The 23345-nt window shown below is 39.9% G+C and overlaps 1 protein-coding gene across 3 annotated transcripts; it reads left to right on the forward strand.

Annotated features, from left to right (window-relative positions):
• Positions 1 to 6905: 6905 nt before the first annotated feature.
• On the forward strand, positions 6906 to 23111 carry BTBD1 (BTB domain containing 1). 3 transcript variants are annotated; one of them, XM_030498734.1, is made up of 8 exons: positions 6906 to 7419; positions 13664 to 13820; positions 14373 to 14478; positions 16076 to 16273; positions 16536 to 16728; positions 17281 to 17368; positions 21543 to 21689; positions 22481 to 23111. In XM_030498734.1, exons 1-8 carry the CDS (start codon positions 7025 to 7027, stop codon positions 22637 to 22639), a joined length of 1443 nt encoding a protein of 480 aa, XP_030354594.1. In that variant the 5' UTR covers positions 6906 to 7024; the 3' UTR covers positions 22640 to 23111. The 3 variants fall into 3 exon arrangements, with proteins under 3 accessions (XP_030354594.1, XP_030354595.1, XP_030354596.1); XM_030498735.1 differs by lacking the exon at positions 21543 to 21689; XM_030498736.1 differs by lacking the exons at positions 21543 to 21689; positions 22481 to 23111 and adding an exon at positions 17809 to 18217.
• The last annotated feature ends 234 nt before the right edge of the window (positions 23112 to 23345 follow it).

Below are 23345 nucleotides of genomic sequence, written 5' to 3' on the forward strand. Positions count from 1 at the left end.
CGTGCGAGGCAGGCTCTTTCTGGTTGAGAGCAGGAAGCACTGATGCCGTTGTGAAAGCACCCATTTGTGATAATGGGCTTGATTCCGATTCCCGCATGTTGAAATGATGCAGAGAACTGCTAAGGTGGCAGAGGAAACAGGGCACCTGTCCATGAGGAAGAGGCTGAACAGCTTGGCTTACGAGTGCTTTCCGTAAATACTTGAGGAGTTAACACCAGGGAGAGGAAAGAACTCTAAAGAAACTTCTGCTAGTTTCTAGAAACAGCTTTGTAGCTATCAGCAGTAAAGGGTCTTCTAAGTCTTTTACAATGAGTGTAGTGAATTGGAAAAAAAAGTCAGTTTTAAGATGTTATTTGGTAAGTTTAAGCCATTAATTGATATGATTGCCTCTGACAGAAAGGAACTTGATCAGCCAGAACATATCTATGTCCTATATATTATATACAAACAAATTCTTTCATAGTTATTTCGCATAGTTATTTCAAGTGAGAAAGGTCTAGAGCCTGGCCACATGTATATGAATGGGTTAAACGATGCTGCTCAATCAAACTATCTGGTAAAAACATGATGCAATTCCTAAAAGTAATTTAGTCCACCCAAGTGTCAAAATTGCCATTGGATGAGTCAGGGCTAAATTTACCACCTCCAAATGCCTACCTTTCAATGCACAGCCGGTTCACTTCTCCAGCTTTCAAATGTATAGGCTGCTTATTTGTATGCAGCTGCCATGGTGCAGTCTCAAGATTCACGTCTCAAGCTTCGCTTCTTAGTTCCCATGTCCATAAAGTCAAACACTGTATGGAAAACTTCTTCCTTACCACCCCGCCAGCATATTCCAGCACTGATTTACACCAGGCTTGTTAATCAAGTCCTGTTCCAGCTTCTGAGTAGAAACTGTCAGGGCACATTGTGTGGTCAGCACATAGCAGCTCACCAGCACATTATTTGAGTCTATTGTGTTGAGATCTATAAATTTTTTATTTAAAAAAATAATTATGAGCATCTGGTAGCAGAAAAGACCTCTGAAATGGGATGTTTGAAGCATTTGCTCAAAAAGGCATGTTTTTTCCTTTCATTTTCATCTCTCACTCTGTGGAAGAAGAGCTTCCAGTTCCATCATTCCTTTCCTTTTCCTGACAGAGGAGGCCCCCAAATCCACCCGTGATAGTGGATTCTGGAATGCCATGCTTTCGATATCAAAAATCTTAATTTCTAGTAGCTACAGGTCCTTCTAATTCCGACCTTCCTTCTCTGTGTTTCTATTCCAGGCTTTATGAAGAAAATAACATCCCCATCATTCTTGCTGACTTTATTTGTATAGTTGACATCAATTCTAGAGAAAAAGGGGAAAAATTGTTGAGTTCGTGCAGCCCAAAGCCTCTGATCAACTTCCCCAAGGGCAAATAGTTCAAAATTCAGCTTTAAGACAGAATTAAGTCAAAGAGCAAACTATCTTATGGATCAAATGCCACCCTCAGTTCAAAAGCAGGAGTCCTCAAAAACTAACACATGCATTTCTCGAAAGCTTTAAGTGTTCTTGTGGGGGAGGAAGGGGAAAGAACTTCAACTGTGTGTACCACCCTCTACTCACACGTACCAGAACAGCAATATAAAAAATAAGGTAGGAATAGGGTGTCTTTAACAACATAGTTACTAATCAAAGTGTTGTATGAAAGCGGTGTTGATAAGATGCTGTCACCAAAATAAGCGTAACCTCTCAGCTTCCTGTCACATATTCAATTATATTCATTTCTTGATGTTGCAAAATCATTTTTTTTCCTTCTTTCTTTTTCCTGAATTTTATAAATGGTAACATCATCATGAGGCATGTGGATGCCATCACTTGTAGAAAATCATAGAACTGTTTAACTATTTAGCAACATTAGATGTCAGGATAAGACAGAAAACTGCAAATATCCTACATAAACCGCAGTGAAGCGTAGGCAAGCAAAGTGAAGTAATGAAAATATTAAAATTAAGACTCCTTCCCATGCAGAAATTGTCAGAGAATCATATTTATTGACAACATGAGATTCCTAGAGTTCTGATCTTATATTTCCTCTGAAAGACAGTCCCTTCAGGAGAACGGTGTCAAGAACGATGATCTTTCACCACATTGTAACATTTCTCTGTCAGAAACGACATGATTTCTGTCTAAATGGTCATTTTTAAATGGGAAGCCCAACTCTCTCTCAAACCACAAGTATCAGTCTTATGCCACATGACAGATTCCTCACTGGGAATCCTGACCGCAGTCACTAACTAGATCCACTTGTGTGGCCCCGTGGCTGGCGATGCTCAACTCACAAGCAGCATGCTTGGGCTGATGTTTGTCAGCTTCTCCATTAGACCATTACAGGATCAACAATCAGTATTTATAATATACAAGATATTTCTCTTCAGTCTCTCCACTAAATGGCACCAGATCAGTCTTGATGTCAGGACTAAGGCAGCATTTGTAAGTGTGCCAGCAAAAGAATGCTGTGGAGGACGTGAAAAATCTTTATTAATGGTCAGGTTCAAAGTAGGAGACTAACTGGCCATTAAGTCTTTAGTCTGGGAAACAGCTCTTATCTTTAACAACTGCTTGTTAAATCATGACAAATTGTAGGGTTTAACACTATATTGAGACACAGCTGATTTTATTTTAAATCAAGAAAATGACATTAATCTATACAAATATAGGTAGATGAACCTTAAGCAAGCACATGAAGATCAATGCAAGGATTAAGAGAAGCTATTTATAGCTCACAGAAACACTGTTCATGTGTTCCCATCGGCTCTGCCAAGCAGCAAGCCTTCACTGCATTATGATGCCAGCTACGAAATGCCACCCTGCTACAAAACAACTTGTGCCATTCAATTTTTATTGAACTAAGCTGATACATTCTTGAAAGTGTACTTCCTCTATTTACAAGTGAGTTTTTAAGGCAAGAGAATTCAATAACCAATAGTCCAGATAAAGATGGATTAAAAAGTGAATTAAAAGATAAATTAAAACCTTCAAGTTTGGAACTTTTGTCCCAGGGGAGCAGCTTGGACCACAGATAACTGCAATCCTCTAACAGCTTTAAAACCAACCTGTTCTATTGCTGAATTTCAAAATTTCCTGTTAGTTGAGGATGTAAGACCTAAGAAAGGATGCTGTATTATACATCACAGACTGCATGGTGCACCAGAGGCAATAGAATGTAGTCCATATGGTATGCGCTGGGGGTCAGGAGGCCATGTGCTAATGATCTGCTGAGGATCTGGGGGGATTCTCCAGCAGCAATCACTGCACCAAAGAAGCATGCAAAGAGGAATTAATGATGAGTGTCCATTCTACTTCTAAAATTGAGTATCAACATTCTTCAGGCACTTTACAAGACATAAGGAAAACAACTGTAATCCCTGCCCTTAGTGTTTCTCAGATCTAAGAGTCTGAATTTGTTTTCTGTGCAAGCATGGATCCTCTGCTCCAAAATCTGCAAGGTTACATTACCTGCAGATCCCACATCACAACAGCACAGGTTAATGCAAACCGGAGGGAAAATAACAATAATAATCACAATAACTAGCCCAAGGAGATAACATCATTATTATTATTATTATTATTATTATGCAGTTATTGCAAATTTACACATTTGAGTAACTTTAATGCTGCTAGTAATTCAGTCACTGTAGTGGTAATATGGATGCCTGTCACTCACAGCAATGGCATGGATCAGATGTAGGGGATTTTAAGAATCTAATTGAGCATGGAAAGGAAAAGATGTCATCAAATGGCCCCAACCAGAAAGTTTAATCAGAAACGAACCTGTGATTTACTCTGAATTATTCTCTTCCCTCCTGAAGCAGAGAAATGATGCTAACTGCCTATGAGAACAATTGCTAATCACTGTAAAAATATGTGCCAGCTCAAAAACTGATAAAAACAAACAGCTCCTCAGAATACACACAAAGCCGAGTTCATGTGGGGAAAAGAAGGAAAGGGAGGAGAATTTAAATAATTTCAGGAACAAATGATTGAAAACAATACGCTTTGTAACCCAAACCCTTTTGATGGTTCTCACAGAACTGGCTCCATTTCACTGGCAGGGACGGCCAGGGCTGCTGGGCAGGCATTCCTGTGTCTCTGGGACATCCGCGGCACCACAAGTATCTCAGAAATCCCTGCAGTTTAATAAGGACATTCTCTGGTTCTTCCCTGGTATATGTGAACCCACTTTGTCCTCTCTCTTCCTGCCAACAGGTAAAGGAACCTCAAAACTTGGAGAGTACTTCCTGCATGAATTTCCACAGATAAAAGGCACCAGGTCAGCACGAGCTTGCTCAGGCCATTATGCGGACCTTGAAAATGAGTTGCTCAAAAGCGTAGACACTCCCTGACCTTCTGTTTTGCTGGCTAGTGATCAGGACAACCTTCACAGCTATATAACATAATACTGTTGAACTTTTGTCTGCAGCCCTTGATTTGTAGCCATTCTGTTACATGAGATCAAACAAAAGGTTCTTGGGCCAATTTGCACTGCTTACATTATATAAATATTTTTCTCTGTATTAGCGACTGCTGTATTTCCTAGACACAAACCGAGCATGCTGAGAAAGCAAACAACAGGATGGAATTTTAGTGACATTCACGTGTAGCTCCTTTTGGGAAAAGCATTGTGTATTATTTCTGATCTGGACTGGTGAATACAATCCCATGACATCACATTTAAAAATGGCTGTGATCCACCTACTGGTAATGCCAAAGAAAAACCGGCTGACTTTTTTTTAGGAAGGAAGCTGGCATGAAGATTACAAGGTGAAACGAATGTCCGAGGCTTATTGTCTACATGCAGAAAAGCCCAGTTTCAAAAGGAAATCTGTTACTTAATATTCTTTTAGTTCTCGCTTTCACAACTGTTTAAGTTACTGCATTTGGCATTTAGCTGATCAGATCTTCAGATCTGATGGGCATCCAGGTCACATTTCTCCATTGTATCCTGTATCCTTTCCTCTGTCTCCTTTCCAGTTTTTCTACTTTTTTTCCCCCCAGACTTTTCATTTGTTTCTTTCCCCTCATTTTCTCTCAGTTTTCTTTCTCAGCTCACCTCATCTTCCCCATTTTTTCTATCTTGCATAGCTTTACCTTCTTATGATTCATTTCTCATTCCTGAAGGTGTATTACATACTCTCTCTACCCCAACCACCCTCCTTTCAGTTCTTTGGCATACCTTTCCTTCTTATTTCCTTAACTCTCTTCTGTCCTTAACTTCCTCTGCTACTGACAATACATTCACTTTTTACAACCATGGTTCTCTACGAGAGTCACGGCTGTTGGCTCTCAGCTGACAGACTAACCTGTGAGTGAACACAGGAAGGTGAAAGCAGAAAGACAGCAATGCAGAAACTCTCATTAATACCCAGATCATCCCATGACCAAAAAGAAAATTCCCAGAAAACTATTGATTTATGTCCTTGGTGTCACCATTTCCCTCATGATTTTTCCCATCTCCATCCCTAATCTCTCAGATAGAATCTGGGCTTCTCCCACTTTCCCTTCTTTGCCCACCTTGGGACAAGAAAAGCATAAAGGTGATAACCCTCATTCTTCTAAGTCAGCAGTATGGTTTTATTTTTAAATATAGCCTCTGTGCACAGCTACTTGCTGCTTTCTGGCTGGTATACTATGTCTTCTTGTGCCCTTTCCCACTATAGTTTACCCTGCTGAAATTGCTTCCATCTTGCTTAAGGTTCTTTTAAACTCGTTCTGCGAAACGGACCACGTTTGCTTGGTCTCAGTTTTGTCCTAATTATAAACCTAAATGCAGAGTGCTGACATATTCTATTCCTCTTTTAGCCACACGTTTCTATAAATGCTGACAAGTCAGGAGCTATGATAAACAGCTTTTCAGCTCTGTAATTCAAATTGCTGCTGTATTTACAGCAAAACTCCAGTAGATGGCAAAATGATCCACCTTATTTTTCAACTGACAGTGGTTTGACAGGACTGTGAAAACGCAAAGGTAGCTTTTTTTTCTTTCCCTTCTCTTTCCCAAAACCCACCAAGATAGTACTAAAAATGAACCTATACCGTTTGTCAGAATTTGCCCAACTGGGGAGAGACTTTTTAACAGGGCCTGTTGCAATAGGATGAAGTGTAATGGTTTTAAACTAAAAGAGGGGAGATTCAGGCTGGATGCGAGGAACAAATTGCTTACAATGAGCATGGGAAAATCCTGGCACGGGTTGCCCAGAGAGGTGGTGGATGTGCCATCCCTGGAGACATTCAAGGCCAGGCTGGATGTGGTTCTGGGCAACCTGATCTACTTGAAGGTGTCCCTGCTCACTGCAGGGGGTTGGACTAGATGACCTTTGAGGGTCCCTTCCAACCCAAACCATGCTGTGACTCTATGAACTCACCACTCTATGCTCCCTGGTCCAAGGACATTACATTTGGTGGTTGCTGCGTTGCCTCACTGCTACGTTCGCAATTGCTGGTTTTGCTTTTTCTCCTCAGAGGTTTAAAACATGCAATGTCGAAACACATTTTAAGTGGATTTCTTTTGCACAAGCACTGCAAGGTACGTATGCCAACAGTCATCAGTATTCCAACATTATTTCAGAAGTAGTTAAAATAGGTGATCGAGCCTTGTTGTCCCTGCTATCGTGAGGAATGGGTATTATAGGCACGAATTCACATTTCAGGCGCACACACAGCTGCAGGATTTACTCATTCCCACAGGTACCGCTGTAAAGCTCCGTGCCTGCCGCAGCGCTCTGTGCTTCGCACGCCTGGTTTGCCCCCCTCGCGGCTCTGGCAGCGCCCTCCCGCCACACACACGGGCATCAGACGCCTTTACCAGCCTAACGTGGGACACGGACCGGAGCGCGGCCCCGCGGCCCGGCCGCTGGGAAGGGCAGGTCAGGCCGCGGCGGCCCCACCGCGAGCCTGCGCGGCGCAGAGGCGCATGCGCGCCGAGCGGCTGACGTCGCGTGCGCGGCGGGCGCTAGCGGGCGGCCGGCGGACGGAGCGGCCCGGCCCCTCAGGGCGGCGATGGCGGCTGCCGGCGGCGGCCCGAGTGCGCCCGCGGAGACACCGGCCGCCACCGCCACTGCCGCCGCGGCGGAGGCGGGCGCGGTGCTGCAGCGGGAGCCGCTGTACAACTGGCAGGCCACCAAGGGCTCGCTGCGGGAGCGCTTCGCCTTCCTCTTCTCCAACGAGCTGCTCAGCGACGTGCACTTCGTGGTGGGCAAGGGAGGCCCCCGCGGCGGCGGTGCGGGCGCGGGCGCACCCCCCGGGCCCGGCCAGCAGCGCATCCCCGCGCACCGCTTCGTGCTGGCGGCCGGCAGCGCCGTGTTCGACGCGATGTTTAACGGCGGCATGGCCACTACCTCGGCCGAGATAGAGCTGCCCGACGTGGAGCCCGCCGCCTTCCTGGCGCTCCTCAGGTCAGGCCCCGGCGGCGCGGGGGGGGTCCTGGGTCGGGGAGGGCGGGTCTCTCCTCCCGCCGGCATCGCGGGGCCGCGCCAGGGCCCGCTCGGCCGCTGGCTCATCTCCTCCAACCGCGGCCTCTCCTGGCTCCTGTCCCCGAAGAGCCCTTCCGTTCCCTCGGGCCGCCGGTGCGTTCCCGCAGAGGGAGGCGCGGGGAACACGCGTAACCACCTTGCGGGCTGCGCGCAAGGTCACACCGCCCCGCGGATGCGTTTGGGTTCCTTCTTGCTCTTTCCCCTGCATCCTTTTCTGAAGAGAAGTGCCCTAACTTCAGAGCAGCTGATTGTGCGTTCAGAAAAGTACTTTGGTAGTGGTGGGTGACTGGTTTGGGTTTTGATACCTTTTTTTATAAGTAAGATGATGAGGGTTAGTGGTTCCTCTGAGTGCTGCAACTATCTGTCCACCTAATAATGACTAACAAGGGACAGAGGCTGTTGCACCAAGCTTTTTCATTTCATACTTCCTTTGAAGCTTTATTCATCTTATTGGTCACTTTTCTTTTTCAGCCATGGCAATAAATTGTATCTTTTTACCAGAGTAATGCACCCATTGTAATCACACTTCACATACTTTTGGGTGGAGAGTAAACATGCAGAAGGTAGTAACTAATTTTTACACACAAACTACCCAAGTGAGACCAGGAGTGCAGTGATGGCAAAAAGTATGTAAAATGGGTTAGTGGTTTCTAATTTGGGCAGAATAGGATCTGCTGCTTCTCATGCTCACAAAACCCTTGGGTTTATCTACCATCTCTTTTTACTAGTGCTAAATAAAACTCATGGAAACAATTACTGGTAGTTTCTTTGTGCTGTGATGTGGTAATATGACAAAACTGCTTAACCGTAAGATTTTTCTGAAAGAAACTCCTCTGCTAGACAAAACCTTTATAAAAACATATAAAACAGATTTCCATAACAGCCATTTGGGAAACAGTGATATTATTGCCTAGAAATAAATATGTAGTGTCTTGAAGCTTTCTGTAATGGGAAAAATTCCAAAGTCTTAGCAACTTTCTCTGTTTTAATGCCTAACAGATAAGAACAGTGAGAAGAAGAGTCACACAGTCCTTCTAGTAATCATGGACACAAGAGTTGCAGCAACTGATTGGGGTGGGGAAGAATCCACCATGCAGCAGCAACGTTTCTGTTACTGTTAGTAAATGGGCTGTGTTTTGTGAATTCTTAGCAGAGAGGGAATGGCAAGGTGAAGAGTTTGTGTAGCAGAGTGGGAAGTAGTAGGAAGTGTCTTTCAAGCAAAATGGTTTCAAAGGTTAAAAATAAATGACTGTGCACATCTGTGTCTCTATATAAGTGGAAAAAACACTGGACAGTAAAAAGTGAATATAATGAGAGAAGTTTAGATAAAAATATAAACACAGAAACAGGAGAGTTCTAAGTAAAGATAAGGATGGTATTTGAAAACTGTACAAGTGAATGAAGAGATGTTTTTAGATGCAAACAAAAGGCATCTTATGTTGGTAGAGCTGCTAGTACACAAGGGACAGGGGACTTAGGTAAGTAAACTGATTATATTTGTGTTTTGTCTAAATATCACCAGACTGATGATATCAAACCTGAGAGTTTCAACAGTTCTTCTTTGGTATGAAATACATGGCAGCTTTTTAGGACATTCTTCCATATTTTTGAGCTTATTCTGGAATAAATATACACTGCAACACCTTGTTAAAAACATATTTAAGGAGAACTACTTTAACACAGACCAGTACAGGATTACTTCCTTGCTTGTATATGCTGGTTTTAAAGCATACCAATGATAACACAACTGTGTTTTTGTTGTTTGTTTGGGGTTTTTTTTCTCCTGGTGTTGGCCAGAGGAGGCAAGAATTAACCTTGCACCATTGGCCTCTCTATCATTAGTACACTGGTCAGATAACGATGATTGCCTTTTACAGGACCTGCCTTTAATCTCTGCAAAGACCAATTTGAGGTCTAGTGGTTAGAAATTAAGTTGGGAACTTTGAATATACATAACAAATGAACATCAAGGTAAAGGAAACATTTAAGTGATGCAAAAACTTTTAGGGGCGATTCACTAATTATTAAATGTTCCACAGCTTGTTTCCATTTTATTTACTCATGTGGTTTGTTAGGTCCTATGTGTGGTAGATGTGTTTCATAAAGATCTACTGACAAATGCTACTTGTAAAAAGAAAGCCAAAGGAAAAATATTTTTTGATGAAAATTTTTCTGATTATCTTAAAATTCATTCCATCTGTATCTGTCCAGTGAGATAGTGTGATTTCTTTGTCCTATGATGTGAACTTTGCTCAGTGTTAGTGTTTTGTCACAAAATAGTTTCTAGGCCAAGAATTACATTTATAGAGAAGAAAACAGTAGTTAGAAATGGAACAATTTAACACATGATGGTCATCAAGTTAATGTGACATATGGGGTTTTTTGTCTTTTGGCTATATCTGTACACAATTTAAAATTGGCTACAATTGCTTTTGGTTTTTTTGGGGTTTTTCTTTTCTGACAGGGCACTCTAAATAATAAATCTGTGGAGTTGAAATATTTTAAAAGAATGAACCGAAACTTTAATTCATAGTACCACTGTAATTCCAGTAATATATTGTAGGGTTTATTTTTGTCCCTAGAGAAACTCGGATAGTCGTCCTTGTCTGTGGGCTAAAATCCTGCATGTAAAACTAGGAAGAGGGTAGGGAGCCGTTTAAAATTGGCTGGGGAAGGGGCAAGAACTTTCTTAGAAAACAACTGGCTGAGCTCAAAGGCTTGGAAAAGACTGTGGTGTGTGTTTTGGCTTCTCATCTGGTATTCCTCCTGCCTGAAGAGTTTTCCAACATGAGACACTGGAGTTTTTTGAAAGCAGCTGACTACTGCAGTAGTTTGGCAGATAAGTCCTTAAAAGCTGAAACAATCAGTCACAAAAGCTTGAATTTGCTTCCCAAATAAGGAGGGTTTTGTTGGGGTTTTTTTGATCCAGAAAATTAAAGTTGTCTCCGTAGGATTCTGCTTTAGGGTTTCATTTTGTTGTTCTTAATAAGATTTAATTTTTTATTTCATTCACAATTTACAGGAATTTAATTTATCCTTTGATCATAGTATAAAGGAGAGTGGCAACATGGCATAGATTTAGCAGTACATCTTCCAAATGTCTTTGTAGAGGACTTTGGAAAGCAGCAAATAAAGGGGTAATCATGACTAATTGGAAGAAGATTTCTGTGTGCTTTTTAATGGCGAAAATATTTCAGCTGTTGGAAAGATGCTAAGACTAGGGGAGAAGGAAGTGTTAACCTGAGAGGAAAGTGGCATAAAATGTATGAGAGGCTTAAGTAAAGTGAATGATCGAGTGGTCACTTGTTCTGGTCATTAAAAGTGTTCTTCCACTCTGCACATACACACACATCCCATCCTGGATGACAATAAAATTAGTCAGTATCTAAAGAGCAGGTTGTTTCTGTAAGCCTTTCCAAGGGGAGGAGAGGATGGAAGGCGGCAAGCAGGAAGGATACGTGATCCTGAGCCCTACTGAGTTAAGCGGAGGAGGAACAGTGGTATAAACATAAAGGTGTGCTAGTTCAGACCTGCCACAAATGGGAGAGGTAACGCGAAGACAGACATGAGCAGAGGGATTTTCAGAGAGAAGACACGCCTAGAGTTCCTCTTTTATGAGTAGATGAACGCATCATCACCCATCCGTTTACTTAAGGGAGATGGATTATACAACATCCTAGAGCAATGGACTTTATTACCTTTTTTCATAGTTTGTACAGCTACCTTTTAACTTTGCAAATTCACACTTAGTTTTTGCAGAAGAATGCTATTTGGCTTTGAAAATCCCAGGAAAGTATTGGCATTGTCAAAAACTTGAAATACTAAACACAGGAAACTGACAATGTGACTTTCTTAATGAATTTGGATGATGCTTGTCATAAGCTTTCTCAGTTTCAAAGTATGTAACTATATTACATGTTCTGTAACTACGAGTCGTTACACCCTGTGGTGGTCAATGTCTAGAAACAGATTACAAGGTCAGAAGTGTCCAGTAACTCCATGCAACACACCACCCATCCTGTCCTGAATGAATACCGTAACAGATGGAGCCCAAAGTCATAGACCAAACGAGCTCAGTGGACATTTTATGGATATCTGTATACATGTTACAGACCTTCTGTGGGGAAAGGGTTGTGAATGAAGATGTGTTGTGATAGTGTGGGACCTGAGCATGATGTAAATGGTATGCAATAAGGGATGGGTTTGGCTGGGATAGAGTTGAATTCTTCACAGGAGCTTGCATGGAGCTATGTTTTGGATTTGTGCTGAAAAGAGTGTTGATAACACGCTGATGTTTTATTTACTGCTTGAGATGCTGTGCAAATCTTAGTTGTCAGAACTTTAATCACTTAAGTCCTGTTAGTTTGTCATTGACACACTTTCAGTTGAGGAGTATCTCCTAATGTGTATTCAACCATACAGCAGGGAAGGGATTGGAGCATAGAGTCTCAAGTGTGTCCTTTTTCTGGGGTTTTTTTTTTGTTTTGTTTTCTTTGGGTTTTTTTTGGTTGTTTTTTTTTTTTTTAGGATTAGATAAAGCTTATAATGTAGTTTGTGTAGTAATGCTGGTTTTTTTTACAGCCTTTTAATATTCAACTCTTACATGATTTGGACTCCAAGCTCCTGTAAAGTCATACAAGAAGGGTTAGGGCATTTTAAATAGTTGGGGTTTTTTTTAATCTTAAAACCAAAATCTAAATGCATTATTCTAGTACTTTAGTGAACAACTTGTCCATTTGTTTTATATATATAAAAAAAAAGAAAAAAGCATTTAATGAAACTTATTATTTCTAAAAGCTGTTTGATGTAAATCCAGTTTAAAAAAATTAATCTAGAGCATCATTCACATATTTCCTAAATGGATGCAAAAGCTGGCTGTTTGATTGATAGATTGATAGGCTGATTGGTTGGAGTATTGTAATGGTAAATATGTACCTGTGGGTAAGTGGCACAAATTTAATGTTGCACACTATGTTTAGTTGTGTGTCAGCAATTATGTAAGAAATATAAACAGTGAAGAACTTTAGTTGAAACTTGAATTGTATGTTACTGCTGGGAGATCTGTTACTCAGATCTTCCCATGTTGCAAACAAGCTTGAGTCCATTACTTTGGCAATTTTCTTCTGTTAAATGCAAACTGCTTAGTGGTACATTTAAAAACCCTTCCAAACACGCCTTCCATCTCTATGTCTTGCTTGCCATTCATTCATTTCCAGGAGGTTCTGAACAAAAAATATTAAGAAAGGAAAGGCTTGGCCTTCATTGAGGAGTTCCTGCCTTTGCTGATGTGCCCTGCTTTATTATGCTTAACCACCTGTGTGTTGGGACAAATGGATTTTGTAAATCACAAACTATTCTTGATTATTATCTGAAAAACTGATGAAATGTTGCTAAGATCATCTTCCATGTCACCTGCAAGAAAAATTATTTTTAAAAAGGTATCTTTTCCATGCAAAACCTTAAAATAAAGCTGATTTTGTCTGGTCTCAAATAACAGCTGCTCAGGAAACAGGTTTTTTCCCTGGTTTTGGTGGAAGCTCCTATCTTTTGGTTCACATCTTAATGATAAAATCTCAACCAGTCATCTAGCCTCAAGTAGTGGAGACAAGCCAGAATGTTTTGCTGTGGCAGGAATAGAAGAGTCAAGGTCGTCTGCTTGATGACTCCCTTTCCTCTAAAAGCTACAGAGTGGTAACTTTGACATGTTATCACAGTCTAAGTCCTTGACACTATTCTTCTCATGGGGAAGCTAGTGTGCACTGTCAGTAAATTAAGTTCAGTGATCTAGCCACAGAGGCTTATGTATTGATGTGTAGGAATACAGCTCTTGGTAGTGAATCAAAAGAGCGTGCAATCATGTGTTAACTAAGTCTGCAGCTCAGCTGTTGTTTACAGTTCGGTAGCTATGTATAACTAGTACAGCCAGATCAGTCTTGGGGAGTAAAACGTATTCAAAACAAATGTATGCCATTAGGTTAACGTAATACTCTTTCTTCAACCCTCTAATTTGCTTATCTATGTGTAAAAATGCTCCATGGTCAACTGTTGCGTGTTCACAGTGCAAATCTTTGACCTGTTTTCTAAGTGCAAAGAGACTGTTGTGTTGTGCCTGTTTGCCCCCGTTAAGATAGCTACTTATGATCTGTATTTGTGTATTGATTTCCAGGTTTCTTTATTCAGATGAAGTTCAAATTGGTCCAGAAACAGTCATGACTACTTTATACACTGCTAAAAAGTATGCAGTCCCAGCCCTGGAAGCACATTGTGTGGATTTTCTAACGAAGCACCTCCGAGCAGATAATGCCTTTATGCTGCTTACTCAAGTAGGTAAATCTAAGCTTAGTTTCAGTTTGCTAGGAAAATCGGTATTTGGAAGGAAATGATTAAATACTATTTCACAGTGGGTTTGCTACCACATAATTTATGCATGAAAATTTCTAGTTGGCCTGTTAGCATTTTTACAGGCTCAGCTTCTTATTAATGTGGAATAAAGGCTTTTCTTTTATCTGTTTTTCTTATGCAGTGGACTGAGACATTTCAGATAGAGCCAGCTTATTTTAGAGTGTATTTGCATTAATATCTCAATTGTTTCATGTTAAGACTGTGCTTTAGTTCTCTATAGTGGATTTGATGTGTACTTTTTTTAGTTATATTGCTAAAACTCCAAACATAAACACAAAGAAAAACTTGCATTCAGTGAATTCTCCTTAATTATGTACTTCTTTGAGAATTTAAGTGCTCTTTAAGTTACGAACACAGAGTAGTTAGATAAATCAACCTGATTTAATTTAGATCCATTCTAGAGTAAAAATACTTGCTTTTTAAGAATAGTAGTTTGTCAGCTTTATGCTTAAGATGTATTTCTTTACCTTTAGGCTCGTTTGTTTGATGAACCTCAGCTTGCTAGTCTTTGTCTTGACACAATAGACAAAAGTACTATGGATGCAATAAGTGCAGAAGGCTTTACTGATATTGATATAGGTAAGTTACTTTGTGTGCCCTAAGCATTAGACTTCTGAAGGGAATTGTAGGATGTGAGAAGACTTCATTACAGTAACCTGGGATAGTTTGCCTTCCCCATCTGAGTATGTACAGTTCCAAGCACATTTGATCTCCTTGTCATGGTGTAGTTTGCTTCCCCGCCTCATCTTGGCCCACCTTTGCACTGGTGTGATGGCCAGCTGCAGATCTCAGAATTCAGACAGCAGCACCTGCATTCCATCAGTGAGTTTGCTGACGAGCAAAACAGGACACTGCATATGTATGGTGTGTTAATCAGTGCAGGTTTTATTATCCACCCCTGCAGTGCTTTCCTTTGAGTTTCACTCCCAAGCAGGGTTCCAGTGTGTTGGGTCCCCATTTGGTTAGTGCTGGTGTCATGGGGCTTCCACCATGGTAACACTATGCTTTTGTAAAAGCCAAAGCTTTCACTTGCTAAGTGTTGTTCCTTGTCCCTGAGGGATCCACACCTGCTTTTTGCACGTAACAGGAGTCGTACTGTTTTGTTGCCACTTGGTACCTCTCTGTTCAGAGTTGCACAGATCAGGTAAAATTTGTGAAATCTGTGTTTAAAAAAACCCCAAAACTAAATTGGTGGTTTCTATGTTATGTCTTTTATGAAAAGCTAGCAGTTGTACATTTGCTTACTGAATTTCATTGATGCTATATGTATCTTAAAATTTCAATCCCAATTCAGCTAGATTGTGTGAAAAACTCAGCTGGAGGAAGGTATGCCAGCTGCTTAAAGAAATTGTAAAGTCATTGTAAACTCCTGTTCAGTGGGATTTGTACCCAGACTGAGTGTTCATCTCTGCTCTTCCTGTCCCAATCTATTTTGACTTTCCAGTATGTTTTTTATGACTGTAAACATGCCTTGCTTAAATTCAGTGCATATAAAAATTTGCAAAGAAGACTCGGAATATGAAAACACATTTTTTTCAGGCTTGTGTTCTGTGATGATTACTGCATACCTGTTATTCATAAAATGTCAGAACAAGTAAGAAATACAGGAAAACTTGCTCTTTTTTTGGGAGTACCTTGCCTCACATCCTGTGTTCCACCTTCAAGCTCTGTGGGTAGCAAATACGTCAATGTTGAAAATCACTTTCATGTATCTTTAAACTGGTTTTGTGCGCACTGCTGCTGCTTGTGTCTACAGCTGATCCAGATTGGCAGGTGGCTACTCAGATGAGAATGTGGCAGTGTCATCATGAATAACTTGTTTTTTTAGTAGTGTGCATTCACCACTTGGTCATTTCCAGTTTTGATCTTACCCTAGCCATGGAAATTCTTTAGGATATTGGATGTCACTGCATAGATTATATATGGTCACACACTTCAGAATCAAAAACAAAGTTCATGTGCTGTCTTCATAGCAGGAAGTTTAGTTCATAGTAGGATTTTTTTAGTTTGGAGTCTATAGACCATTGGGAGATTTCTTTATACAGAAGATAAGTTGTCTTTGATATCTTACTATGAATGTTAGTGTTTACTTAACATTTTAAGCTTACTTAATCTGTAGTACTGTTACTGGTTTAGATGAAAACTTATCTGGATCTGTTAACCTTTTTTTCTTTAGACACACTGTGTGCAGTTCTAGAAAGAGATACCCTTAGTATTCGAGAAAGTAGACTTTTTGGAGCTGTTGTTCGCTGGGCAGAAGCAGAATGTCAAAGACAACAACTGCCTGTGACATTTGGGAACAAACAGAAAGTCCTTGGAAGAGCTCTTTCCTTAATCCGTTTTCCATTAATGACTATTGAAGAGTTTGCAGCAGGTGAGTTTTGGGGTTCTTTGTCTTACTGTTAGACCATATCTCTGCACAGCTCATCTGTGAGTGTTTAAATGCTTAACACTCTATTCTGTTATCAGTGTTGTACCAATAAAAGTTGTGATGCACAAATGAAAGCAAAACATTCTGCAGAATATGCTCTGGCTGTTGGAAAATATTGTCATCTTCAGTTTGCCAGTATACATGGTTTAGATACAACAGTTGGAGTAATTCTTCAAAGCATCTTATAAGTCTTTTCTTTTCACAGGCCCTGCTCAGTCTGGAATCTTGTCAGATCGGGAAGTAGTAAATCTCTTTCTGCATTTTACTGTCAATCCTAAACCTAAAGTAGATTATATTGACAGACCAAGATGTTGCCTTAGAGGAAAAGAATGCAGCATTAACAGGTTCCAGCAAGTGGAGAGTCGCTGGGGCTACAGTGGAACAAGTGATCGGATTAGGTATGGCTTTTGAAACTGTTTGAAGGAGACAGAGAAGTGTGGGAAGAAAGGGAACAAATTGCTTAACTTTGACTTTCTGGCATAAAACACCGTAACAAACATGCTGGTTCTGTTTGGGAACATTGGATCTTTTCCTTTTTTAAAAATAACTCGTGCTGTTGCACACATAAAATATAAAGTAGCAAAGAATACATTTCAGGAATGTTGGGTGCATTCTAGAGTATTTGGATATTACCTGCATATTCCTTTTTAAAATACCAAGTCTTTGATCTGGTTTTATTTTGGAGATACTAAAAAGAATCTGGTTATTTTTTGTTTATTAATATTGACTGTCTTGGGGGATTAGCAAAGCTTTAACCTGTAAAGCTGATACCTTACAAAGCATTTTCTTACAGTTAGAATCTAGATAGAAAGTGTTATTGGGGAAAAAGGAAGTAATTTTCAGTTTACTTCCCTGCTCTTCAGTGGGACTCTTTTTCCTACTTGTCTGGGAATAAGGTAACACAACCATTACAGATGTTTAAATTCCTTTCTTGGCTTGTGTCTTACTAGGTTCACAGTTAACAGAAGAATTTCCATAGTGGGATTTGGATTATATGGATCTATTCATGGACCCACAGACTATCAAGTTAATATACAGGTACAGTATTTTCTGTTTAAATAAGCTTATGCAGAAACTACACTTGTAGTACTGGCAAAAGGTTTAGCGTATATTTTGGTAGGAGTGATAAATAGGCCAGGAATCTAGCCTGTGTTTTGTTCGCAGCAGTGGTCACAAGAGGATGACTAGGGACAAATCAGAACAACATAAAACTTTCTCCCTTTCTGCTGTATTCTCCTGTCCGTCAATCATTTTCAGTACAGGTTTCCTGAGACCAGTTTTGGTTTCTCTGTTTAGTAGCTCCTGGTGAATCTTTCTTCAGGATACCTGTCTAACCTTTAATTCCTGTAAGCTTTCTGCAGAAGAATTTCATAGCTTTATAATCTGTTCAGTTGTGCACAAAGTCTGTCCTTTAGTAAAAGTTTCTAGTATTTCAGGAAGGAGATCTCGGATTTGTTATCAACAGCTCCCTGTAATAGGGGACACAACATGTAGTAACTGCTAAAAAAGCCCACCGTGTCATCAGGAAGACAGTGAAAACAAGATAAAAGGTGACATTGTATTGCTGTATGAAAGCCAGGTATGCCCACATCTTGAGTATTGTGTGCAGTTCCCAATCTCACACGGTAGAATTAGAAAGTCGAGAAAAAGGGTAATTAAAATGATTAAGGGGATAGAGCTGCTGCTTTATGAAGGGAGACCAAAAAGATTAGGACTCTTCAGTTTGTAGGGTAGGTGTGAGCAATGCCTCTAAAATGATGAGAACAATGGATAAAGTAAATGCAGAACTGTTTGTTATTCACCAAATCCCAGAATATTAGAACTGGGAGACTCTTGCTGATACCAGAAGATCGAAACACAGAAGAGTATTTTTTTTCAATGCAGATACTGAACATACTGTCACAAGAAGCAGACACCCTGTTTTGAATTTAGTCGTATTTGAACGTTTGTTCATCAATAACAGATACATTAGAAGATTCCAGAAGGAACAGAAGGGGGATGTGCACTGTAGCACCCCTAGTAGAACAGTTGTGGATGCTGGGGGAACAGACTGCAGAGCCCAGACTTGTGTGCTAACCCAGAGCAACATCTCCTCTTGCCACTGTCAGAGCTTATTGGACCATTTGTCTGATCCAACTGGGTATTAATTACATTCTTACCTCACCTGGTACATGTATTGGGGCTTAGAGGCTTGTCCTTGCCCAGAGCTTTTTTGGGAAGACTGACAGCTACTTACTACTGATTCAAGTCTTAGGTAGAAGGTTGTATGCTACTGTTACTGTAACTTCTGTAAGGTTGCTCCAGTTTGATGTTTGCTGAAAACATTGTCCCAGCATGGCAATCCTCCTGGTTTCTTCTGCTGGTAAATGATGTATTTGTATTACTGTTCTCTAGGCTTCTATGTGAAGACCTTATCCTGCTGATACTCATTTTATATCTTTGTGAATCTTTATAGCTTCATGTGTGGTGTTTATAGACACCAGAGAGTCTGTAGGGTGCTTTGCTACTGCTCTGTTGAAAGAATGATTTAACATGGGGCTTGATGCTTTTAGATAGCTGTTCCTAAACCTTTTGGCCTGCTTAATTGTACTTTTTTTTACATTTTAATCTGTCAGTTTGACCCTTTGTATTCTAATTTGGATACAACTTCATATTTCTATAGGATGCCCTTTATTGTTTATTTCCAGTAACAGCCTTTTGCCAATCAGCCATGCCAACTTTTCCCCCCTTTCCTCAGGCCTTTCCTAATGGGTGATATCTACCAATACTGTACTTGGGCATGGGATGTCCTTCAGCAATCTGCATGCTTCTTACATGGATTTGATTTTCTTTTGCTCCTTCTTTTGAACAAGGTTCCTTGTTTTTCTCTTTTTGAAACGTAGCACAGCTGTGGTGGATTTGCTTTTGTTCGCATGGGAGCGTTGACTCCAAGTACATTACAGACACTGTTACATAGTGTTTCCATTATGAAATTTTGACTGATCCTGCTCATCAGCCAGTACCGGATCAAGGGTTGCGTTTCTTCCTACTGAGCAACTGGTTAGCAAGCTCAGGAAATGGTCAGTGATAGCATCTAAAAATGTCACCCCTGCTTCATGTCCTGATATGACCCTTGCCTGATCTGAGCGGGTAATTGAAGACACACAAAATTGTATTTCCTGCTCTTGTAGCCTGATTGATCTCTCTTAGCATGTTGTGGTCACAGTTGTCTTCTAGTAATATTGACCCAGCACTATATTTTTGTCAAGTATGGAATTTCAGTCCATTTGAATTCCCTTTCTTATCGAGGTGAGGTTTTATTTGATTCTAAGCTTTCTAACAGGGTATTAGCATTCTGTGACTGCCACAGTTACACTGTTCTGTGTATTTCATAAGCTGGTACTATCACTTCACATGGATTTATTAGGTGTGTGGGAAATGTGAAAGAAAGAAACTGTGACTTCATTTAGGGACAGAAATTCCATTGTTCCTATCTTATTTCAAAGACTTCTAGCATGTGCTGGAACTGCTGGTTTAGTTCATTTCTGGGCATCTTATTAAAATGAGAGTTTACTAGTCTTCTGTTTTCTATTTGATGATTACTGTTCTCTGACTATCCTGTACTTAAGGATAGGAATTCTGTGTCTGTTTCTTAAGAGAAAAATGTTGTGCCTTTCTTCTTAAGATGTTCCAAACAGAATGTATCTGGAATGTGGTTTTGAAGGAATTTTTGGCTTTTCCACATTCCTCAGTTTAAAAGCTAATTTTGAAATTCCTTGATTTGAAGTAGCATCAGTTTAGTTTTCTCAAACTATACACTTATGTAAATGCATAACATAGTGCACTAGATAGGATCTTTAGAATAAAACAGTTGGTACTGAGGGCCTAGCAGCCATATTATACATATTTGGGGATTTTTACTTTGCATTAACTTGTTTGATTCTCTTGGCTAAATTCCCATTAGCAGATGAGATAGTCGGGTGTGCTCCTTCACCATGTTTGCTGGATGCATTTAATCTGAAAATAATTTAGTTCTTGCAAGGCAAACTAAAACATATTAAGTGGGAATGATCAAGAGATTCACTTGAAAGAGATGCTCCTGATCCTATTTGAAAGGCTAGTGTACTTTTACAGGTCAGATGAAGGCCATCCATCTTATACAGATTCTCTTTATTCTAGAAGTATCCTCAATTCGTGATAAATCTGAAACTTTCTTGTCACAATCTTTTCAGACAGGTATTTAAGTCCTGGGTGTCTACCTTTCTTCTTGGACCTGCATCAGTACTAACAGAGCTTCAGAGAATTAAACATTTGATACTTGTCTTAAAATAGTGATAAACATATATTGCAAATACATCTTTTATGTGAAAGGGCCTTAGGCCTTCAGCATTATAAATGTTGACATTTCTATTGGTTGTGGCTGGGGAAAAAATTAAAGCACATTTTGCCTAGATGCATTTTGCTTCATCTCATTTGTGTAATATTAAAATTATGGCAATTTAATAATAAAATATTAAAATGGATTACTTGTTAGTGCAGTAATCAAGAAGTGTTCATGTTACTCTAAAGTTCTAATATCCAACTTCTGCAAGAGGTTGTTCGGCAGCATGGATCAGGATTGCTATCCAAAAGGAGAACTGAGTTATCTGCTATTACTGCATCTTAGCTAGTGATTCCTATTTGCCACTTAAAATTGCATATGTAATCTGAGTGTACTTTTATACTGAGTCTAGAACATAAATTGTATAAAACATAGCAGCACAAGTTCTTGTTTTCTTTTAAGATTCTATCATTAACTGCTTACGTTATCTGTAAAAACTTGTTTTCTATATTAGCCACAGTCAGCAAATGTGCTTCCCTCATGTGGGCTGTGTAGGTGTACCAGGATCAGCAGATCTAAGTACAGGAGTATACGCAGTATCTGAAGGTCAGAAGATGAATGTCTTAAGAGCTGTCCTTCATCTCCCTATAACCTGGTTGGAGCAGTGTTGAATCTAGCCCACAGATTGAACAGCCTGGGTGAAACCTGCAGGCCATAGTTCAGCACACTGCTGGATCAACCCTAGTGGTATCAGGACATTACACCTACTTGCCAGTCCTGAGATTGCACTATCCTTGCAATTAAACTGGGTGGAGCAGGCAAGTGTTTGCTTGTAATCTTCTAATATGAATACAATAAGAATCTTTCTCAAGCTTATAAACCTAAAAATACTATTTTCTTATTTTTGTACAGATAATTGATTATGAGAAGAATCAGACACTAGGACAGAACGACACTGGATTTAGTTGTGATGGAACAGCCAGTACATTCAGAGTTATGTTCAAAGAACCTATAGAGATTTTGCCAACAGTTTGCTACACAGCTTGTGCAACGTTGAAAGTAAGAATGCCTAACAGTATAGAAGAAAAATGTTACTTTGGTGCAAGAGTTGTTCTTTTATCTCTCTTCTGATGGGGAAAGTGTCTTCTAGATCTTGGATTTATTTTAAGTTTAGTGCTAAAGAAGAGCATAGTTAAACTTCACAATAACTTGTGACTGCTATCGCTCTTCTGTGCCACAAAACAGAATGTGCCTTCCCACTTCCTGGCTGACGTAAGAGTTAGAATGCGTCCTAATGGGAGTCGCTGGTTGTGTGTGGGCAAAAGCACTATCTAGAATATGTAATCTGGCAGCTCTCTATGAAAATTAAAGTTTTAATTGCTTTTATTGAGCATATTCTAACCACTATAGCTACAGAAAACTAAAAGGTTTGGGTTTTTTTAATCACCATTTTTATTACTTTTTATATACTAGTGCTGCAGTATAGGAAAGAATGATTTGTTCTAGGAAAGTATCCCTTTAATGTTATGGACAAATTTATGTATTCAGTGTTTTCTCAAAAGTCTTTTAATATTCTTTTAAATATAATTTCCCATCTGGGAATCAAAATTTATTTATTACTAGTTGGATAAAATCAAGTGGTTTAAGTCTGCTGTCAGAAAAATTTTTTGTTATTTAGACATAAGGTACTCACTTCTATTATCTGTGATTTTGTATATGACTTACATGATGTGGGTACAGAGATTTTATACTATTGAAATATCCTAAGTCAGTAGTGCTGGAACTTCAACATTTTATGGGTCTTGCTGCCCACTTCCGTTCAGTTGCTAATCTCTTGTGATGTTTTTCAGGGTCCTGATTCCCACTATGGAACAAAAGGCTTGAAGAAAGTGATCCACGAATCTCCTACTGCTAGTAAAACATGCTTTGTCTTTTATAGTTCACCAGGTAACAACAATGGTACATCAATAGAAGACGGACAGATACCAGAAATAATATTTTATACATAATTTCATATGATCATCTCAAATGCGTCAGCTATCAGTCAGTGGACTTCAGCTCACTATTGGCAGCAGTTAAAAAATTATGCAGAATTACATGAATGTGTGAGAACAAAACTTGTTTGAGAGGTACCAGAAAAGCTCATCTCTCTGCATAATTATTGGCAGAATGTAATTTAGCTTTTCCTCTTGACATAACAGCAAGTGGAATAAGTACTCTGTATATTGAAAAGATTGTTTTAAATAGTATCTTGTGATTCATTGCTTTGTATTTTCACCCCTTCATTTCTCATGTAGTAAAATTCTTTTTTTTTTTTTGAACTGGAAAATCCTTACTCATTATGAACTTCTTGTGTATGTTTTCCCCAACCTGTCCTAAAATGACAGTAAAGTTGCTGCTGTAGTCCCAGCTCACACTTCTTTCCAAAATGACCTCAGAATGACCCTACGGATACGAATTGCTACTATTTGGTTTTTGGGATTTTTTTGGTGTTTGTCTTCTTGTTGGTTTTTTGGTTTGGGTTTTTTGTTTGGGTTTGGTGGGGGTTTTTTGTTGGGGTTTTGGGGGAGGGGGTTGGGTTTTTTGGAAGTACATCAGCAAGGCTGGATTCCTGTTGCTGTCATTTTGCCTTTTTGGATGAGCCATGGAAAACTAACAGACTCAGCACAGCAGAGCATGCCTGCAGCTGCACTGAAGAAATCCCAAGTCAAATTC

This window comes from Strigops habroptila, chromosome 9 (assembly GCF_004027225.2).
Source record: "Strigops habroptila isolate Jane chromosome 9, bStrHab1.2.pri, whole genome shotgun sequence".
In the NCBI taxonomy this organism is placed as follows: domain Eukaryota; kingdom Metazoa; phylum Chordata; class Aves; order Psittaciformes; family Psittacidae; genus Strigops; species Strigops habroptila.

Bases quoted from the DNA above. Each gene is read 5' to 3' on its own strand.
- BTBD1 (XM_030498734.1), top strand. From the start codon at position 7,025: ATGGCGGCTGCCGGCGGCGGCCCGAGTGCGCCCGCGGAGACACCGGCC. The intron at 13,821-14,372 runs GTAGGTAAATCT...CTTTACCTTTAG, and splicing joins CCTTTATGCTGCTTACTCAA to GCTCGTTTGTTTGATGAACC. The intron at 14,479-16,075 runs GTAAGTTACTTT...TTTTTTCTTTAG, and splicing joins CTTTACTGATATTGATATAG to ACACACTGTGTGCAGTTCTA.